The sequence below is a fragment of the Podarcis muralis genome, chromosome 1, assembly GCF_964188315.1.
Source record: "Podarcis muralis chromosome 1, rPodMur119.hap1.1, whole genome shotgun sequence".
Classification (NCBI taxonomy): Eukaryota; Metazoa; Chordata; class Lepidosauria; order Squamata; family Lacertidae; genus Podarcis; species Podarcis muralis.
Genome location: NC_135655.1, coordinates 68,219,944 through 68,235,878, shown reverse-complemented (window position 1 = coordinate 68,235,878; position 15,935 = coordinate 68,219,944). Strand labels below are relative to the sequence as shown.

At 45.3% G+C, this 15,935-nt stretch overlaps 1 protein-coding gene across 1 annotated transcript; it reads left to right on the top strand.

Annotated features, from left to right (window-relative positions):
• The first annotated feature begins 12,513 nt into the window (after window positions 1-12,513).
• Window positions 12,514-15,648, top strand: ADM (adrenomedullin). Its single transcript, XM_028731481.2, has 4 exons — window positions 12,514-12,665; window positions 13,289-13,387; window positions 13,541-13,744; window positions 14,281-15,648. Exons 2-4 carry the CDS (start codon window positions 13,290-13,292, stop codon window positions 14,579-14,581), a joined length of 603 nt encoding a protein of 200 aa, XP_028587314.2. The 5' UTR covers window positions 12,514-12,665; window position 13,289; the 3' UTR covers window positions 14,582-15,648.
• The last annotated feature ends 287 nt before the right edge of the window (window positions 15,649-15,935 follow it).

Genomic DNA, 15,935 nt, shown 5'->3' with positions numbered 1-15,935 from the left:
ATATGGACAACAAAGGCCTCTTTAATGTAGCCCCCCTGAGCTCATTCTCCAGAATGGAATTTTTACGTGCCCAAGAATTTCCAGGATGTTTCCTGTTTACGTTTTCCTCTTGCCTGAGTCTAGCAACATACCCCACTGGGAGAAGGAGGAGGAGGGATGCACGTTTCTACAAACTAAGTGCAGCAATCAAACACACCATGCAGAGCTCACATGCAATGTGAGCTATTATTGCACTGGTGTGATCTGTCCTCTTAAGTATAGTTTGAAGGAAAGCACTAATAAAACAGTAGTGGGCCTCATTCATCACTCAGACTATTCTTTTGCAGTAACTTTATGAACTGTACTGAAATGTCTCTTGTCGTAAAGTATGCAGGAAGATCTGGTGTGTGGGAGGGACAATGTAGGAAAGCCCAATTTCCACAGGACAAGTAACCAGAGAGCACTTTAAGTGCAGAAACAGTACAAGAGAGAGTGTTGCTCAGCAGATCTTTGAATGAACAAAGTATTTGAGGAATATCATTTCTTCATTGATTTATTTAGAACAATTATCAACAGTTCATTAAAGCCAATATATAATAACACCAACAATTCTTAAACACCAATAATAAAACAATCATGAGGAACTCTGGACTTTCAGAAACTCCACTTTCCACACTTTAAGAAAGATGACTTCTAAAACTTCAAGAACAACTGGGTGAGACTCTATGGACAGAAATACTCAAATAGTATTCAGACGACACAATGTTGCATACATGATGTCACACACACAACACAAGCCAGGACCATAGCTGTCAACTTTTCCATTGTTTTAAGGGAAATTCCCTTATTCCGAATAGGATTCCTCGCAAGAAAAGGGAAAAGTTGACAGCTATACCCACGCCCCCCCCCCCTAATCTCAGGGACAACATGGCACCTCTGCTACAGGATCAAGAGGGCTTGTTGGAAAACATACCAGGAACTCAATTTTCTCAATGCAAATTATGTTGTTGTTCTATATAAAACAGGTGGTGTCTCAATGCATCTTTTGCTTTGTGTAAACCTAGGCTAAATAACTGTTGCGGTGAAGAACAACAACAACAACATCTGACATTAGTGGCTTTCATCCAACTGCTTTTGTGCAAGTAAAGCAGAACGTAAGGAAGCAAACCCCTTGGAGCTAAATACTGTAGTTAAATGCCCTTAACTAGGGCTATGTAAGAATGGAGGAGAGACCGACTTCAAACTGCAAAACGGCAATTGAAACACAACCTGGTACAAAAAAAAAAATTTTTTAAGGAATTTAGGCTGCAAAACTTCCAGAGGGTTTAAATTTGCCTCAGTCTAGATTTGGATCCCATAAAGTAACTGAGCTAAAGTTTTAGCTTTAAAAACTTCATGCACTGCAAGAATAAAGTTATGGCCTTTTGTTCAAATATTTAAATACTCTTACCTGTTCAATAAATTGTTTATCTAAATACCTTTTGGGGGATCTGTATTATTCAGAACATACCTTTACCTTGATTTGGTTAAATTTCTCATAAAATATTCTTTTTGACAATATCCAGAAAATGTGTCCAACATCTCATCAAACTCACTTTTGTCTGGGATAGAATTACATACAATTAAACAAATCTTTTTGGTGGACATCTTGGGGACACGATAAGTTGGTTACAATAGAAACTTAACAATGTTGTTTATATAGAGATTGAACAGGACAAGAGCAAAGATACAGCCCTGCTTAACCCCTTTAGTAAATGACACAGGATCTGTAAGATATTCATCTATAGTGCAATGTACTTTCAGGCATGTATAAACATACAGATGTTTAATGAAAAAGAGGTCTTTTGTATATAGCTCATGAGGCCAATTTCCCCCAAAGATAAAGAAAAGCTGCATACAAAGCACCTTTGGGTTGGTCCCCCCCTTTTTTTTCATATTTGTCAATCAAATCTATAGTAGATCTACTCTACCTAAGCCTTGCTGGCAAAATTGTTTCCTCTTACAGTGGTACCTCGGGTTAAGAACTTAATTCGTTCTGGAGGTCCATTCTTAACCTGAAACTGTTCTTAACCTGAAGCACCACTTTAGCTAATGGGGCCTCCCGCTGTCACCACGCCGCTGCTGCGTGATTTCTGTTCTCATCCTGAAGCAAAGTTCTTAATCTGAGGTACTATTTCTGGGTTAGCAGAGTCTGTAACCTGAAGCGTCTGTAACCTGAAGCATCTGTAACACGAGGTACCACTTTATAGCCAGTTGGTTAGTTTATTATGCAGGTGAATTGCATAAAGTTTGCTCATTACACATCGCAAGCTAACTGGGCAACAATTTGCTCAGTCAACTTTGCACCTTTTAAATATACAGGAGCAGTACTCCAGGCTTACAGCAGTGCTCCAGAACTCTGTTTTTAAAGAAATAAAATCTGCAGAAAGAAAGCAGCATCTTAAAAAGAAGGCATGCCCCACTTTTTCCTCACTTAGGAGGGAGTAGGAGATAATGCCTGCTGTCTACAGTGGTGTTGGGGTAAATTTTGAAGTGCAGTTGGAGCCCCCATAGACCCACCCCTGAAGGGGAGTCGTCGCTTAGGATCAGCTGCCAATGACAGGCAAGTGGATAGGCAAAATATGGTGCCACAGCTAGAATGGTAAGAGCTGGGCTCACATTAGTGATCCACCATGAAGCTCACTGGGTGACCTTGGGCCAGTTATTTTCTGAATTAACTGACCTAGTTAATAAAGGAATCGTGTGCTAGACCTGATCTATCCTCCAACCCCCTGAGCATACACCATGGGCAAATACTGCTGCATCTGATGACATGATTGTTCCTTTTTTGAACAAAGTACTGGAACTATGCTCCCTGCCCGCCCACCCCTCATGTTCCTACTACACCACACCACTGGCTACCTATGACACATATCTGCATGATGTAAAACAAAGGTAGGGGACTTCTTTCACTCCATGGACCAGATCTTTATCACTCCTCACCTGCGCATGCCAATCTAGGTCACTACCCACCCATCAGTCATCTGCAATTACCTATTGAGGAGTAGGTCACCTCAAATCTGACTGGACCTATCACCGTTGTCACTGGACCTTAGTTGCATTTGGTTAAATCTACACAGATTGTGACATTATAACTTGATATCATTATGGTGCCACAGGACAGCTGTTTTTTAAGTCTATGTTTTTTCTTCTTCAAAGCCTTCTTGTATCTATCTTTTCAGGTGCAGAAGAGTAACAGAAAGTGCTAATCTGACACCTGGAAATCCTGAATTCCAAATATGATAGTGGCACAGAACAGGTGGGAAGTCTCATAGGCAGGTGTCACTTTAAATCCTGCTGGGGGATGATGGCAGATCTTGTCTTCACTATCTCTTCTGCTTAATTCTCTGTGACCTTCTGCTTAAGCATTTGGGTAACACTCTGGGAAAAGTGCCACTCTTCAATAGCTAAAAGTGCCTTGGAGCCTAGAAGGACTAAAGACAATGATTTCAGATTGCTATTAATAGATGGCAAAAATGAAACCTCTTTGGTCTTAGCCATGAGAGTGCAATTGGCTTGTCAGAAACTGCAAGCATAGTGCTGGTGTTTGGATGTTGTTTGACAGAATGACTCGAGTGTATGCTAACAATGCACATGGAAGGTGACATTTACATCTTAGGGCTGTTTCACAGGATACAAAATACATTAAAATGAAAGGGAAGTCTTTTCTCATTACTCTAACTGCGAATTTTCTGAACTGGTTGAGGACAGAAAGCTTCCATTTTTTTAATACCGCAAATGCTATCAAATACTTTGGAAGTCTCGGTGCCACTTTTATGTATAAACATACAGAGGAAATGTTTTATTCTGTGTAAACAATTCCAAACAATTTAGTAAAATTGTTCTGAATCCTAGAAGATGAAACAGACCAGTTTCAAAAGGTCAGTCGTCTCAGAAGCAACCTATATTGTTTCCCCAAGGTTTAATTTTAAAGAAACAGCCTGATTTTTTTAAAATGATATCATCTCTTTAATGATCACCCAGTACATCAGCAGCACTTCAGCTCATCTGTATGTTTTCCAGTCACGAATGAATACTTATTCTGCTTTAATGCGGAAACTTATTCTGAAATTATACTACTTTGTGGGTAGTAAACCAATAACCACCTTCGCTCTTGGCACAGGGCAACCTTAATAATTGAGGAGAAGAAAATCCATGAAGACACCTTTCCCTGTCTTCCTTGACAAAGTGCACCTGTCAAAATTTCACTTCCACAACAACTGTCAAAGTACAGAAGTCCTTGATCAAATCTCCTGTTTGTTCAATTGATGGATTTACTTTAAAGCAGCTACAGAGGGCTCCAATTCTGATTAGAGCTGCCAATTAATCCTTTGCTCCCAGTGCTATTTCCCAGCCTAAAACTGAAATCCTTTACACTAGGGTTAGCCAGTGCTGTTTTTCTAGAAAAAGAGGTGCCGGAATACACCATGAACATCTCCCTTGTTCTCTTAGAATGGCAATGGCACCCAGTGGAGAGGTACTGGAACTGAGTTCCTGTGAGCTAGCTAATATGGGGCTAGCTAATATGGTTCCATGATCCATATATTGTTGGACTCCAATTCCCATCAGCTTCAACCAGCACGATCAATGACCCGAGATGATGGAAGTTGGAGTTCAACAACATGTGGAGAGCTATCCCTTGGCTATCCCTGCTTTACACTTACCCTGAGAGTAAGTTCCATTCAACTCAGTAGGATTTACTAAACGCTATTAGCTCTTACTGGGGAAAACATACAGGTATGTGCTTTCATTCATGGAATGAACTTCTAGGTTAAGCACACTGAATTATAGAATCCAAATGGAAAGGAGCATAGTTTGTCAAAATTTGCTACTGAATAATCGGGTAAGTTGCTATGAAAAAATATTTTCTAAACAAAATCATATTCTAATCTAAAAATAAACAAGGTTGTTTCAAAGCAATTTTTCTCACCATGCTTATAATGCCATTAATTGTAGTAAATGCATTAACCCACTGTGGATTTATTAACGCATAATGTCAGTGATTTATAGAGTCAGTGTTTTCTATATTAAATATATCTGTTAGATCTATATTGCTGCTGGTCTTAGGCACTACTGAATATATTTTGTAGATTTCTTGTTTCTTGCCTTCACACTATGCCAGTACAGTATTTTGGACTTAATTGTTGAAATACTAACTTATAATCTAAATATTCCTCCAATTGAGACTTAGAGTTACTAATGTACAATATATAGATTCCAAAAAATTAATCAATACAATTATTAATCAGGAAAAATAAACCTGTAAAGGTTGTTGTCCTGGACAAGACTTGCTTCCAACATAGACTTCTTAAAATGTTTCCTTGTATTTTATTATTGCATAGTAATATCTACTCATACCAGTGTGGAATACATTGCTAGTTTTTTTTAAAGTCAAAACTTTCCTAACGGTAACTGTGACTGGTGTGTGTGTGTGTGTGTGCGTGCGTGCGTGTGCACATGTGGCTAAATTTACAATAGCTTGTATTTCACAGACAGTAAATTAATGGGGTAATATTTTTCAGGTCATGTGAAATTTTTTACTTAGGGCCTAACGGCTGAAACTTTTAGTGGGAATTGTAGGGGTTGTAAATTCTATAATTACAAAACTATAGCGTACACTGTCATTGCTTGACTGAAATAGAAAAGGATTGAGCAACAATAATTATGAATTATACAATACAGCCTTCCTCTGAAGAATGAAAGGAACAAAGAACATTTCTTTCTCTTCTGAAATCCAGAGACATTTTTGAGGGGGAATACCGCAACCATTTAATCATGTACAACAAAGGGCCATAACTATAGCACTGAAACTACAGGAGGTATTTAAGTAGGTGATGCATATTTATCACATTTATCATCTGACCATCTCATGGGGAGAAATGGGGGAGAGGAGATTTAGCAAGGTCAAAAGGTACAAAATGCATGTAAGCAATGAGCAAGCATTTCTTACATCTTATTCACTTCCTGGCTATTTTTCTACAGAAAACTCTGTCAGGGAAGTACTCCCGCAAACCATCTCTTCTCTTGGGTATGTGGAAGGATGCAAGTGTGCTCCGTTGTATAGCATTTTTCGCATTGCAAATCTTTTTCCTTCTTCCGCAGAATTCCATGGATCACATTTGTTACGTTGACTTCTATAGACAAGGGTAATGTGGAGGGTATGTACTTCCTTTCCCACAGTCTGGGGCAGGGGTTAATTTCAAAACTATTTTTCTGATTGCTCTCCAGAAGTAGCTCTTTGGCCAGTGTCCTGCAAATGTAGATGAAATTGAATCCAGGCAAGATGGAAATGACATTGGTTAGGAATTCCAATTATAATTGCAGGCATGAACCTACTATTGGTCAGTCAATGATTAACAGTTTAGTGCATGCCTTACAACAGAAAGCATGGCACAATAATCATACCTTCTAATAAGTTGACATATGACATATGTAAACAAAGCATTTTCAGACTTATAGTATAAGTGAAATAAAGATTTAAAATGTGGATTACAGGGGTGTTCTGCTGGTTTGCAGAGAAGCAGCTCTAGAGTTTAGAGCAAGAGGTAACAGAAAGCAATAAGCAGGTAGAAAGGGACAAGTCAGAGTCAAGTTCAGCAGGACCTGGGAGAGCTCCCAGAGCCAACAGGCATTACTCTAATGAAGGCCAGAGCCAAAATTAGCTTTAAATAGTGGAGGCACCTGCTGACTGCCCAAGCACCATTTTGCAGTTGTGAGCTGGCAGAATCCCTTAAAGGGCAGAACTGAAAGTCTTGCTTTCCCAATATGCCTTCTGTCTTTTTACTCAGAGGCTTACAATGAAACAAGGTGGTGGGCAGTCTCCTTTCACATAATTTATTGGAACACAATGGTGGAGAAGAGGCTTTGGGCTATTCATTCAAAATGTCTCTGGTCTCGAAGGCTGAGTCAAAGTCTTCTCCTTGAGGCTGAGCCATGGATTGCTTTCCCCTTGAACAGGTCCTTAGCAGTTTTGAAGAAGGCTGTGTCTAAGTTATGCTTCTCTTGACTTACATATGATCGCTGAAGAATTGATGCTTTTGAATTATGGTGCTGGAGGAGACTCTTGAGAGTCCCATGGACTACAAGAAGATCAAACGTATCCATTCTTAAGGAAATCAGCCCTGAGTGCTCACTGGAAGGACAGATCATGAAGCTGGGGCTCCAGTACTTTGGCCACCTCATGAGAAGAGAAGACTCCCTGGAAAAGACACTGATGCTGGGAAAGATGGAGGGCACAAGGAGAAGGGGACAACAGAGGACGAGATGGTTGGACAGTGTTCTTGAAGCTACCAGCATGAGTCTGACCAAACTGCGGGAGGCAGTGGAAGACAGAAGTGCCTGGCGTGCTCTGGTCCATGGGGTCACGAAGAGTCGGACATGGCTAAATGACTAAACAACAACAACAACAAACCCCACAAGCTTCGGTGTCTCAGGCATCTAGGTACATAAACGTTTTAAGGGGAAAGCAGTTGTGATGCCCAGTCATGCATTCCTCTTGTGTATTGTTTTTTTAAATAAAATACAGCCACGGGGGCTGTAATTCACAGCAGACTGCCAGTGCAGGGGAACTGCCTTGCCCCCACCACAAGTGAGCACCACAACATCTCCACACTGTATACCTAGGAAAAGCTGTTTCAGAAGCAAGTTTTAGTGGAAAAACTGCCACAGGAGAAAGGGTTAAGAAGCTCTTATTGACACACAACTCAGCATCATGTGTAGTTTAGCCCTTAGACTGTCACTCAAATGGAGAGATCAGTGTGTGAGATCAGAGACCTCCACGGAAGAGAGGGAAGCTGTTCCATGCATGCATTAGAGATCAAGGGCCTGGAACTGGTTACTATATCAGCAAGATAAATTCGTTAGAATCAAGACTGGATGTTAAGACTGGTAACCTCAAACCACTCCTACCTCTTTGAGGATTTATCTCAGTATAGTCACTATCTGATAATTGTGGGCTTAATCTGGAGATACTGTGTGTAAAAAGTGTGCTGCATATAACAAATACCACATGTGGTACTTTGATGTGGATACACATTGATTGCACGCAGTCCAACTATCTGCACTGTGTCAGACTTGTGTTCTGTTGATCCACCCATGATTCCTTTGTTACCTCACAAAATGGCATCTCATGTTAAGTTTCTGTACACATAAAAATGTGAAATGTGAGCATTTTCAGAAACCATAGGACTTAAGCTGAATGAATGAATAAACAATGTCTTGCCTACATTGCTGTCCTTCCACCATGGTTACCTTGGCCTGCTCCTGTTTCCTATCTATCCATGGGGTTGTGTCCAACCAGGTCACCCCATCTGCACAAGAACTTCTGCTTTTGAAATAAAACTTCCCCCTCCTCTTCTCCCCCCATGTGCATTGCAGCCCAACCCCCCAATCTCTGGAGGATTGGGGAGACCCACTGAGAACAGATTTAGGGTGTGTGCTGTGGAAGGAGATGTGGGGGGAATTATATTGTGATACAGCACATGATTTCCAATGATTTCACCCTCTGCCATCTTTACAAAACATTTCCAAATTATTTGAGAAATGAGACGGAATACATACTGCAAAAGTTGCACAGGTTTTTGGTGCAGAACATAGATTTGAAAAAGGTGACTTGGTTCCTCAGTTGTGTAGTAAGTAATATGAACTATTGTCCCTTTGCAAAAAGTAATGATGCATGGCACCTTTTCAGTTAAAAGAGGCCATATGAACTTTAATTACAGTTAATAGCACTGGCAACCCTGCACATGTCTTACATTAGATATGGGAAACTGAGGGACAAACAGGAAAGACACTGGGACACACAGCCGTAAAAATTCCAAGCTTCATAATATTCATCATGGCAATATTGTTCTCAACACATATCTAAGCATGTATGTATAGCCTGTCCTTCGAAAACATTTCCACTGTTATTGTCTGTGGTTGATCTTATGATGCTGCTTATAATATGCTAACACAGTAATGTTTGCAATTTTATTAGTTATGATGCAAGCCGTTTGGATTATTGCAATGCATTATTGCAGCTGCCTTTGAAGATTGTTTGGAAGTTGCCATTAGTTCAAAACGCAGTTGATTTGGAATTACTGACTTATTAGACTGCCACTTTTGAGATTGCTCAACTGGCTCTTAGTCTGTTTCTGGGCACAATTAAAAATGCTTGCACTGAAGTGAACTATGGTAACTTAAAATGCTTTAGGACCACAAGTACCTTAGCAGTTGCCTTCATCTACCCAGAGCCTGCACAAAGCTGAACAGACGAAGATGGCCTCATAGCTAATAAGTACCTGAAGGATTAATGTTGTGTGTTAGCTTTTGGGGGATTAACATTATATGAGGGTCCTCCACTCACACACGGCAGATTATCCTAATAATCAAGGACAAACTTCTTTATGTAGTTTTTATTGAAATTTCCAATGTTGCAATGCAATATGATACAAAAGAAAAAGAAGAAACAAAGTAAGGCAGAAAGAACAGAGGGCAGAGAAGTAATTGTATCTACTGCATCATAGATAGACCTTCTTTAAATGGAAAAATGAAAATATGGGTAGGAAGAGAGCAGAGGTGTTGATAAAGTTAGTACACTTCCAAATTTCATGCTGCTGAGAAGCGGCCTGTTATCTGTACATACTCATGAATTGGCATTGCTGGGTGTGTTGAAAATATCAACAATTAATGATTTATCACATATCTTCAGTCCATCTAGAACTCTTCCAGAACTGTTTCTTGGAACAGCTCAGATGCTGCTATTTCCCTTTGGTGCAGAAATTTATAGGTACTTTCCTAAATTTAGAGAAACATGTTGTCTTAGATGAAAGCTCTTTTCAAACAATATTTATTTATTTATTGTATTCTTACATGGATCTCCCATCCAGATTGCGGACTAAGTCCACACCCACTTGGCTACAGCCTCTGATATTCCCAGAGCTTCAGCTTACTGGAAGTTAAGAGAAGCAATAACCATTTCCTTAAACATTTGCATTGTCACACAGAAAGGATAGCAATGTAATTTTGTTGTAGAAATCAAGGAATTACCCAACTAGAAATCACCCTTTTGTATATGTTGGTTGTTGCTTCATTATTCAGCTTCATTTTGTGTTTCTCAAAGTCTAGTCAAGTGGTGGTTATCAGAGATACATAACTACTATTGGCACTATATTGGCGCCAGAGTATAAATGATACAAAATAGATACGGTAATCAAGCTTCATGAAGCCAAACAAAGTTAACTTCTAAGAGTACAGTGGTACCTCGGGTTACATACGCTTCAGGTTACATATGCTTCAGGTTACACACTCTGCTAACCCAGAAATAGTGCTTCAGGTTAAGAACTTTGCTTCAGGATGAGAACAGAAATCGTGCTCTGGCAGCGCGGTGGCAGCGGGAGGCCCCATTAGCTACAGTGGTGCTTCAGGTTAAGAACAGTTTCAGGTTAAGAACGGACCTCTGAAACGAATTAAGTACTTAACCCGAGGTACCACTGTACTGTAACACAAAAGCATACTGGTACATATACTTACACGAAAGAAACAACACCCCACACCGATACTATGCAGGTCTAGCCAGAAGTTAAGTCCCACTGGGCTCAATGGAACTTGCTCCCAGGAAAATTGGTACAGGATTACAGCCTTCACAGGCTGACTCAGTATTATGCAGCTTCATATGTACAAGATATATTGAAGTATCAGAATGCAAATGCATTTTTTAAAAAAGTGCTTATCGTTGGCTGGCATTTACTTTATCCAAGTTGCTCCCAATTCTCGCTAAAGGTACGCTGCACTCCTCTGCCGCAAGTCTTACCTTGCCTGAAGAGCCCCTTCGCTCGCTGCTCAAGAGGCAGGCTTGCTGCTACCTGGAAATAAAAGCTGCAGTTACCTCACAGCACAGCAACGCTATCAAGAGAGAAAGGTCACATATGCACAAGATGCTAAGACAAGTAGCTGGACGTTAATGGGGATGTGCAAGCTATGCTCAGGAGCACCGCATCTGTTCGCCTCCGCAGACTTTCCAAGCAAAGGCAGGAGAGGCAAAGGAACTCCCTGAGCGCTGCTGGCAAGGGAGGAATCACCTTTCTGCCACTGAGTCATTCGAGCAAGTGAAGGGAAGCCTCGATCCTCTCCATCCACACCCCTCTCCCAGACCCATGGCATGCCACGATTGCTATGGCAGGGCAACGCGACGCAGCGTATCTGTCCGTGCGCGCGTACACCTGCTGGCTCCAGCCGCTCACTTCTTCGCAGAAATGGCCTGCGGGAAAAGAAAATGCCCCGGGATTTTTTAGAAAATCTATTTTTAGGTCTTTGAGATTTCTTGGCAGTTAAGGCACTCGAAGGAAACTCCCGCGCGGGGAAACGAAAAGAAAACCACCCTGCTCAGAGATTTGCGCTGATTTGCAGGCGCCCGGGAGAGAGATCCAACTGGTTCAGTCTGGGCGAGCCGCTCCAAGAAGCCAGGCGGCTACGTGTGCGAGGGAGCGTAAGCTTTGCGGCTGGAGAAAGATCGCACAGGGCAGGAGAGGAGCAAGCGGTGAAGAGAAAGCTCCTGTGTAAGGGAGGAATCAGATCGGCGCGGCTGATATCCCGTAAACAAAGTGCTACATGTCCGTCCCTTTCTCCCTAGCCATTGCAAAATAGTCACAATAATAATTCTTCTCACTGGGAAGAATTATCTCCCAGTTAAAAAGCAAACTTTGCTTTCTCCCAGTTGAAAGCAAACAAACAACTGATAAATATTTGGCCAGGAGTTTATTCCAGCCTTTACAGTTTGGACGTGTTGGTCTTTCCTCCGAATATGATTACTAAGGACAACCCAAAGCTCTGGGTTAAGATTAGCTGGCTGACTAATCGCGCTTCTTTGATGATAAGGCACGACTGGCTTGGTCGTTTCTCGCCGCCAATTCTGTAACTATAACCACTTCCACCAATATTTTGGTGGATCTTGGCTGTAAACTGCAGCTTGCAGTATAAACATAGTTCGGGAGGGAGAGAGGACCGACAGGGAATAGGTCTACCAAGATTGCTAGCCGTAACTACATGAACCTCCATGTGCAGAGGTACTCTACCTCTGGGTAACCGGGTGCTGGAGGGCAAACAACGGGAGAAGTCCGTCGCGCTCATGCCCTGCATAGGGGCGCTTGGTTTTTTGTTTTTTGCAGAAGCCCCTACTGGAAAGAGAATGAGAGACCAGTTTGACCTCGCCGGTTCGCTCTAGCGGGGCTGACTAAGCTGAAGGCCCAGCACCCGAGCCAGGGCAGCGCGGCAGCTCCGCTAGATTTCGCCGGGGGCACAACTCGTGTCACTCGGGGGCGGCGTATGCCCGTTGACATGCCTGACCCCGGGCGATTCCGCCGAGAAGCGGTGCAAAGTGGCCTCGTTTCCAAGCGTCGCCTGCCCCCCGCGGCCTGACTAATCCGCACCCGAAAGTCATACCTAGCCCCGCCCCCCTGCCCCCCCCCCACCTCCCAGGCGCTGCTCTATAAAAGGGCGCAAAGTTGAGCGCTGAGCAGTCAGTAGAAACTTCAGTGGCGCGCAGGACGGGCTCGGAGCAGAGGAGCTCCTGGGAGGAACTGGGATACCTTTATATTTTGGGGATTTACCGTCAAGCAAGGATCCAGTGTGCGCACAGCCGGACTTCAGTGGATTATCTTCGCTATCAGGTCTGCGCTTTTCCTCGCTCGTTAACTGGATGGGGAAAGAAGCACGCAAGGAGGGGAGGGGGTCGACAGCAGAGCGGGCAAAGTTTTGCGTCTTTAGCACACGCAGGGGGGGGGGGGAGTTCGGGTTACAAGTCAGCGGCCCCGCTTTGGAAACTGGAGGGCCGGGCGCGGAGTGAAAGGGGTTGCGCTTGAGTTGATCTCCGCGCCGCGCGGTGTGGGGTGGGAGAGGGGCAGAGAGCGCAGCCGGCTTGAGAGAGCGCTGCCTGCATCGAAGGGCACGAGAATCAAGGTGTTGTTCGTGACGCGCTGGAGCCTGGGAAAAGGGGAGCTTAGCCTTCACCTTTCTGAGCAAATCGAAAGCTTGACAAATGTGCAGGCGGGAGACGAGGCCCCCTGGGTCGATCCTGCCGTGATGAATGGCTGAGCAAATATTGGACGCGAGCGTCACGAGTCCCCGCTGCTCCGGGACAGGGCGGCGCAGGGAGGGCGGAAGGAAGGAGCACCCCTCCCGGGGACCCCTAGTTAGTTGCCCCCCGAGCAAGGCGTTGCGCGTCTCCCCACCACCCCCGCCGCCCTTGGAGGAGGAAAAGGCTGCTAACACCCCCTCTTCTCTCCCTGGCCAGGATGAAAGTGGTTTCCCTCGCCCTACTCTACCTGGGCTCCGTCTCCTTCTTCGGGGTGGAGGCTGCCAAGCTGGACGTCGCGTCGGACTTCAAGAGAAAGTAAGTAGCCGTCGTCGGAGCTTGTCCCACGGGGGGAGGCAACATCTTCGAGGGCGCCGAGGGAAGCGCAGAGCGGAGGGCGCAAGGCGCTCCGCCCCCGGCGCTCCTCCTCCCCGTGCCCTCGCCTCACCGGCCTCCCCTGCCTCTCCTCAGGTGGAGCAGCTGGCGAGCCCGGCGGGACGGGCCGGTGCCACCGCTCACCGTGGCGCAGGCGGCAGCCCTCGGAGAAGGCAAGCGCCCCGCAGACAGTCAGGCAGAAGCAGCAGCAGCAGCAGCAGCAGCCGCTGAGCACAGGCCGGCGCTCACCGCGGCCCAGGCGGCTGCCGGAGTGAAGAGGCCCGCGCGCAGCCTGGACAGGTAATTATCCGACTATTCTTCTTCTTCCCTCATGGGGCTATTACTGCTGAGGCGATCGCTGGAAGCAGCTTGTTGGGGGGCGGGGAGAGTGAGCGGGGCTGTTGCGCGCAGAGGGCTTTTGGCGGGAGAGCGCAGGCTGGGCTGCGGGGGGGAGGGCGCGCAGAGTTCCCGCTGGGGGACGTCCCTTCGGAAGGGGCCCAAAGCGACTGACAGCAGCGCGATGCTAATCATACGTTTGCTGCGCTCGGCGGTTTAGGACTGGAAATAAACCACGTGGTAGTGGTGGGGGGCGGAAAAGGGAAGAGGAAAATGCCTTCTCGGTCCTTGTGAAATAACCCCGGCTGGGCTAGCTGCCCTTCTGAGGCGACAAAGCTGCTCTTCCCCCTGCCACTATTTCCGCGGAGCCGCAGCTCCCATGAGCCCCAATGGGTAAGGGACGGTGAGAGCTGTAGTCGCGTCCAGCCAGGCGGCTGCGGTTTCCCGCCTGACCTCGCTGACTCCCGCCGCCTTCTCTCTGCTTGCTTCCTCCGCAACAGCCTTCGCGCGAAGCGCAACCAGGTGACCGACATCCAGAACTGGAGGGAGATGTGCGGGTTCGGGACGTGCACGGTGCACAACCTCCTGCACCTCGTCCACCACTACATGGACAAGGACAAGGACGTCTCCGCCCCTCCCCAGAAATTCGGCCCGCAGGGCTACGGCCGCCGCAGGAGGCGCTCGCTGCTGGACACCGCCGCCGCCGCCTCCTTCAGCGGGAGAAGCACACGGACAGCGTCCCGCCTGCTGGCCTTGCTGCGGGAAGGCGGCTCGGCTGGGGCCCTGGCCCAGCAGCCCTAGCAAGCGAGGGCCGAGACCTGTTGCCCGAGGGGAGCCTTCGGCGCTCGGCAGGCGGGGAAAGGGGGCTCGCCCACCTTCAGGGATCCGGAGGCCACCGGCAGGAAGGCGGGCGGCGGCTGAGCCCGCGCTGCGCCTGGAGGGACGGAAGTGGAATGATGAAACTGTGCAAAAAAGGACCTTTCCCCTCCCTTGTGTGGTGGTGAGCTTTCGGCGGTGACGGGCTCTTCCCTTCTGCTCCCCGCTTCTCCTCCTCTTCCCCCTTCACACGGCAGGGAACTGGCGACCCGCAAGCCCCTCTCTGGGCAGGGGCTGCTGTCTTATACTTGAACGGCCTGGCCAGGCGAAGTGCAATGGACTCGGTGGGCGCGAGCGGCTGAGCAGGAATGAGTGGCTGGGTGGATGTTTGCATGAAAGGAATGCGCCGTATTTAAAGAATTGTCTCCTGTCCTTGTATTCTTTTTAACTACAGAGTTATTTTTATATGTTATATATATATATAACAATATATATATTGTGTATGGGCATTTTTTTTACTCCGTTATTTTTTTTTAACATTGAGAATGTCAACCTTCGTCTTCATCCTGGTGGCACCATAACCATTTCTCTTTTTGGCGAGGCACAACGCATTTCCGCGGGAGGGTTGTGGAGGTAGCAAGATTTGTCCTACCCAATCTATTTATGAATGATGGTATCTTTCATGTTAACGCTCCTATTCTAAACAACTTTTCTGTGAAGTCAGTCCTCTTGATTTCATTGGGGTTAACTACTAAGCACGCTTAGGACTGCAGCCTTATTGTAAATCTCCAGTTTCGGTTAGAACTGGTATGTGAAAAGTGCCTTTCTGCAACCACAGAGTACAGCATTGGGATGCAAACTACTTGGGGTTGGGGGCTTGCCCCCTTCTTGTGCCACCTACAGTTTTCATTTTGTCTTGGTTTGTCTGGTTGTCATATTCTTTCCTTGTTTGCCATGGTTTATCACATTCCGGATTGGTAAAAAAATGTATCACTGTTCTCTCCGGGGGCAGCATGTGAAAATAAAATAAACATTATCACACAAAAAGTTCCTGATTGGTGTTTTTAGATAAAACCAGTGAACTTGGCACAGGGGGGAGCCTTGTTATTTACTCAGTTTCCATCTTTAGAATCAGATGGATTTAAAACTGCTAAACAGCAGGTAATTTGTCATTCTCCACCAAGCCAGGACTCTGAGCCAAAATTGCCCCAAATATGTCCAACCTAATAAACATCATAAAGTCATAATAAATGCTTTCAAGTGAAGACTCAGGGCTGTTGAGGCAACTCCAAGGTCTCCAGTCCTTATACATGTTTCAAGTGAAGCTGAAACATGTCAG